The sequence below is a fragment of the Ricinus communis genome, chromosome 8 (assembly GCF_019578655.1).
Source record: "Ricinus communis isolate WT05 ecotype wild-type chromosome 8, ASM1957865v1, whole genome shotgun sequence".
Taxonomy (NCBI): domain Eukaryota; kingdom Viridiplantae; phylum Streptophyta; class Magnoliopsida; order Malpighiales; family Euphorbiaceae; genus Ricinus; species Ricinus communis.
The window spans coordinates 18,155,739-18,161,640 of NC_063263.1; the positions used below are offsets into that span (position 1 = coordinate 18,155,739).

The following is a 5,902-nucleotide window of genomic DNA, read 5'->3' on the forward strand; positions in this document are numbered from 1 at the left end:
GGGACTTCAGGTTAGTCCAATTCCAGTTCCGATATTAATAAAACTTGCCACTGAATGGAGAGAGGCTGTCAGAAAAAGATATATATTTCTAATATTTTTGGATCTAATATAGGTCATTTGCTTTTCATAAGGTTTAACCTAATGATAAAATTAACAATAGTTATTCTTCAAATAAATTTCTGATTTCATCACAACCGCAGATACATAATAAAGGAATAAATTATTGTAGTTATAAATGTAGGTCGTATTTGTATTAATATTTCACTAATGCAAGAAATATTAAAAAAAAGAAAGAGATCAAATATAAATATAATATAAAAGAGGATTGTGAGCAGCGATCATCTAGTTGGTATATGCTCTGAAATATAATTAGAAGCCCTTCATCTTAAAATACATAGCCAGCGTTTTAATATATGCCGCATCGAAAGATTTAAACTGAATTCATTCTCTGTTTGAACCAATGTGTAGCTTTATTCAAGAAAATGAAACTAAAAGTTTCCAGTTTCCAGTTTCCGGTTTCTAGTATGGCATTTTCCATGAGGGGAAGGAATTGAACAGGAAAGGCTAAATAAAGAAGCAAACAGGCATTGCAGACAGTTGAGTGGAAGTGTTTGATTATTCTGAAACGAATGGCAAAATGACAGGTTTTTATTTATTACTGATGCGGGTTGATGCCCACCTCGGATTTCAGTGCATTTACTATCAATCTCTTTTTGAAAAGCAGTTAGCAGTTGGGGCAGATTTGTGATTTAAGTCAGCTGCTGCAGACCATAACTACAGGGTTCTTATTTTACTGCGTGGCATCGACAAAAATATATGGACTCCATAAAGTGTATATAAAAACTTTTATTTAGTTTAAATGTATATAATAAATATGTATAACTTTTCTTTTGGTTGCTGTATACATATATATGGTGAATGTAAGAATTATACATCATCTACAGTGGTCAGAGACAATTTCTCTTCATAAAGATGATGCATTTTTTAAATGCTAATGCTCATCAGGTTTTAATGCCAACAAGCAGAATAGTAATGGGTTCATTTGACTTTGTATTGGGCCAGTACCAGCTCATTTATGACTGCACTTGCTCTACAAACTGCTAATAAATGAAAAATTAAGAGCCCTTTTTAATAATATTGACTAAGGGGTTCCTTAGTTCTGCATTTCTTAAGATTGATTTTGGGAAGTTTTCTCAATAATGCTAAACATGCCTTAAAAATGGTTTCTTGCAACCTATGGCTAAATTTGGGACTTGATGACAGCTTTACTTAAATTTAATGATAAAAATGGATAATTAAAGCCTAATGATTTTTCCTTTTTCAAAATTTTCCATTCGTAATTTAAAGAATCCATTTTCTTATAGATTTCAGCCAAAGTTCCAAGTGGTTCTATTTTCCTAGCTCATAGTCTTTTAGGTGCTTTACCAAAACAAAATAATGGAAGGGTTTGGTGCCATGTTTATAGTATACAGTATACACCATATCAATAGGGAGCACAAATAAAGGCATTTCATTATCTTGGATTGACTTTGTCTGCCAAAAGGAGGATGAAAAAAAAATGATAAAAGTATGCTGCCATCAGAACCGGAGTATGCATGTCTAAAGTGGTTCTCAGCTTTTAGGCAGCCAATGTACCTTCATTAAACTGAAAAGGTGGAAGGCTATACAAAATATTTAAAATGATAATGCTACAAAAAGTTGTAAATTGTTTATAGAGAAAAGAGGAAAAAAAAAAAAGATAAAAAGAAAATATATTGTGCAGATGCTGAGAAATAAGGTGGTGTTGGCAATCCCATGAGGGAGTGTAACAAAGTGAAAGTAGAGATAATCTGGAACAAAAACCCTTTTCAAAAGGATACCATTTATTAGTAGAACACTACAAATGTTTTTTTTTCTATATGACAGTTTATACTCAACAAGAACCTTGCTTTTACAACTTTACACTCCCTCCCCCACCCACTACATTTCGCAACTAAGTTCTTAAGATACTCAATTTCCTAGAGCTTAATTGCTATTACAGAAGTGACCAGGAAAAGGGAAAAAAGAAATAAAGAGATATAGGATGGCAAAAAAAGAATTGCCAGAAAATTTCTTTTTTTTTTTTTTTTCTGTATCTTCTATCTGTAGTTTTTCTACTTATACACATGATCTCCAAATCCTTCCCTCTAATGAAATAACAATTATGGAAATATCGTCATGGTATCGCCGTCGGTCGCCCTGTGGTATTTCGAGCAACTCATGGAAATCCATTCCTGCAGTTCATTAACACCAAAATTAGTACCCAAACATTTGCTATCTTAAGTAACACAGTTTCCCCAATTGGAGATTAAACAGTACCTGCTTTCTTAGCTGCACGGAACAACACTTCCTCAACCAGATGCTGTGCTGGATCTCCTTCAGGTTGTAATGTGATGAAAAGCTCAACTTCATTGACAGCCTCTTCATTTGTTAGGTATTGATAAAGTCCATCAGAGGAAAGTATCAGAAACCTGTCTTTGGGGCCTAGTCTATGGTGGCGGAGATATGGTAGACAATTTATGTAGGAGGAATTGCCAACGTAGTCGATTCTGAACATCTCTAGGAGAGCATTGTTCCATTTAGGCTGCAGATGGAAGATCTAGAGTTAAAATTGGCACAAAAACCATTTGCAGTCTTAAGCCAGAAAAACATTTGCTCAAATGTGCTTCCCTCCTCCCAAGTGTTGATATCTTTCTATCATAAACTGTTAAAACAATTGAAGCTTTCAAGTTGCTAAACTACATAATGCTTTTGGTTCTGATACTAAAACGTCCTAGCAAAATACGGATAGAGGCATTTTGATTTTACTTTTTCCAGAAACTGAAAATTATCATCATTCGCAATTGAATTGCTCCTCCTAAGTCCCCATCCTATAGTCATTGCTTAAATTAAGACATAAGAAGCAATTGCATTATAAACCTGCATCAGCTAACCATATTCTTCCCCTTTCTGCCAGAAAACAATTGGTAAAACATCACATTATTGTGCAGTCTCAAAACCAATTGCACATCTTTTTGCTAAGATGAAGTTTTATAGGTTACAATTCAATAATGAAATTGAAAGGGAAAATTATGTGCTACTGCAAGGACACATTTATAATGATACTGTAACAAAAAAAATTCTCTCAGGTCATTTTGTAATTCTTTCTATTGACAATTTGTCAAAACAAGCACACACATTTCTCAAGCACTGGAAAAAGTTCTTTAGCTTCTTGACAAAAAGAAAAGAGAGCTGGAATAAAATGCAAAAATTACCTGCTTAAGAAAGCCAGCACCGAAAGCCCTAGTGACTTTCAATGATCCTTTCACACGGTCATTCAGCAATGCACAAGCATCATCCGGATGTTCCTTTTTTATTCTTTGAACTTCCTGAAATGCAATTACATATTCTCAAATCAATTAATACAACAAATGAAAGCTCTAATGTCAAAATTTTCCTGCATTCAAGGTTGCTTAAGCATAAAAATAGAAGCTGAATTATACCTCTTCCACATTGGTGCTATGATCAACAGTAAGCTGACAGGCACTCAAACTGGGTATTGAACCCGATCTTTCACATTCATAAGATTCAAGATCATGCAATGTTTCCTCATTTATCCTCTCCAAATCCTGTCTACTCTTCCCTAACCCATAATCAGGCTCTGCCTTTTGGCCTAATACTGCTCGACTATCACCCACGTTCATGACATACACGTCTTCTCCCTTCATCAGCATAACAAGAACACAAGAACCCATCAGAGCCAACTCCGGATTCTCCATTAGCATCTTATCCGTAATGTCTAAATATGACTCCTCTGTTTTCTTTAAAGCCAAAGACAAAGCCTTTAAAACATCTGCATGATTTATAGCTCCATTACCCGATCCAGATCGATTCAATTGCTCTTTTAATCTTCTATCAAGCTCTAATCTTTCTCTATCCCATTCGCACTTCCATCTCATTTGATACTCCTCCCATTTCTTCGCGGCACCTCTATACCGCCCTCTGGAGTTCCTACTTCTTTTTCTCCTCGAATCAGAATCAGAACTCACACCTTGGCTTAAACATGGATGATTCTCTTGATCCAAACACTGCATACATTCATCATTTCCACAACTCCTATCTACTTCACTACTTTGTAATACGGAATTTTCAATTGAATCAGTACCTTCTGATCTTACAGGAGAGGAAGCAGGTGCGGAGATTTTAGTAGACTCAAACTTATCATCCCATAACAAACCTTTAAGCTCTTTATGAACAGCAGAGTAAAGATTAGCAGAAAGAAAATCAGGAGCATCAGGACCACTGAATCCATCATAAATCCCAACAAAAACCCATCCATGTTCTTCTGATACAACAACGTGTACACGATCTTCACCTGCTTTACCTTGAGCCCATTGAAGATTCTGATGAAACTCCAAAGAATCATCATCCTCAAGTAATGAACTACCTTCACTACTCAAGTTAACACTACTATTCACAGTCAAATTCTCATTATGATGCTGCTTTTCGTGATTAAAAATCCAATCTTGATCTTTAATATGATTAACAACACCGCCTTTAATAGGAGCTACAACAGAGTTTTGACCACGAGACAATGTTTTAGATATTGCTCTTTGTAATACTTGAATCAGTGATCTCTTTGCTGATCTGTGTCTAAAAGCAAAACCACCATGAGAGTAACTTCTTTGAAATTGGTTATCGCAATAGCTACTCTTTTCAAGTGGAGCTGAGAACAACCCATGATCCAGAGGACCTGACATGAACCCTCTCTCAATGGGACCTGACATGAACCCTCTCTCCAGAGGACCCGAACCCGGAATCGTAACCATACCCGAACCCATATGGAAAGGACCCGAATTTGTTGACCCGATTAAATTTCTTGGTATTGGTTGCAGAGGAATTGAAGCAAAAGAATTAGAGCTTTCAAAAGCAGCGGCTCTATCAATAGTATTATAAACATAAGGATCTATAAACGCCGTGGACAGTGGCGTTGATGTGTTGGCACTAACTGAAGCACCGGATATTGAGCGGAAAGTCGTGGTTTCTTCTGAGTGAACTTTAGAGGAGGATATTCGGGTTATAGGGTCGGGTCTGACATAGCAGAAAGAGTGACCGAGACCTTCGTCGAGTGGGTCTGAGATGAAAACAGATATATCTTGTCTCCGGCGAGATTCTCCGGTGAAACACACCGTGAGTTTATTACCCATTTTAAGAAAACAAAGCACTAAAAATTGAGCCTTTATACAGCAACAAAGAGAAGTGAAAAAAGATATTAACTTTTTATTTTAATTTTATTCAGAAATGAAATCACTCTCAGTGGTGTTTCATTGCAAAAAGAGATGGATAGAGAAGAGAAAGCAAAGAAGAAGAAGACGAAGTTAAGTAGAGAGAGAAAGAAGGGTTGACTTTGGGAGGCTGTGGTGTTTGAAATTGGAAATGGTAAATGTACTAATGTGTAATGTTTGCTTCTTTTTTTCTCTTTTAATTCTTAAGAAAAAAACAAAAGGAAATACAGTAGAGAAAATGGGTTAATGGGTCTACTTTTTTCTTTTTTGTGTGTTCTTTAGGAAAAAGATTAAATTTTTGTGTGTGTGGAGCGTTGACTAATAACAAGGTTAAGGTGTGGGGAGGGTTTAAGTTAAGGGTGTATGAGTTGGGGTTTGAACAAGTGTTTAAGATTTAATGAAATAAAAACTTGCATAATAAGAGCGTGTGTTACAAATTCTGCCTTTTTCTAACAATTTTAATTTTAATTTGGATGTGAGATTTGGGAATGATGGTTTAGGACCACAACAAATGTATATATGTGAAAGTGGGACTATACAACATTTATGTCCAACTCTTCAATGTGTTTTAGGTTGGGCGGCTCTTCGTCTCCACTTAAGCCAGAAAAAATTTTCCCATT

General features: G+C 35.7%; 1 protein-coding gene across 1 annotated transcript; it reads right to left on the minus strand.

Annotated features, from left to right (window-relative positions):
• Positions 1-1,830: 1,830 nt before the first annotated feature.
• LOC8278156 (probable protein phosphatase 2C 4) lies at positions 1,831-5,446 on the minus strand. The gene is made up of 4 exons (XM_015728343.3): positions 3,501-5,446; positions 3,273-3,386; positions 2,338-2,602; positions 1,831-2,252 (listed from the first exon to the last, which is right to left on the minus strand). Exons 1-4 carry the CDS (start codon positions 5,202-5,204, stop codon positions 2,137-2,139), a joined length of 2,199 nt encoding a protein of 732 aa, XP_015583829.1. The 5' UTR covers positions 5,205-5,446; the 3' UTR covers positions 1,831-2,136.
• Between the last annotated feature and the right edge of the window lie 456 nt (positions 5,447-5,902).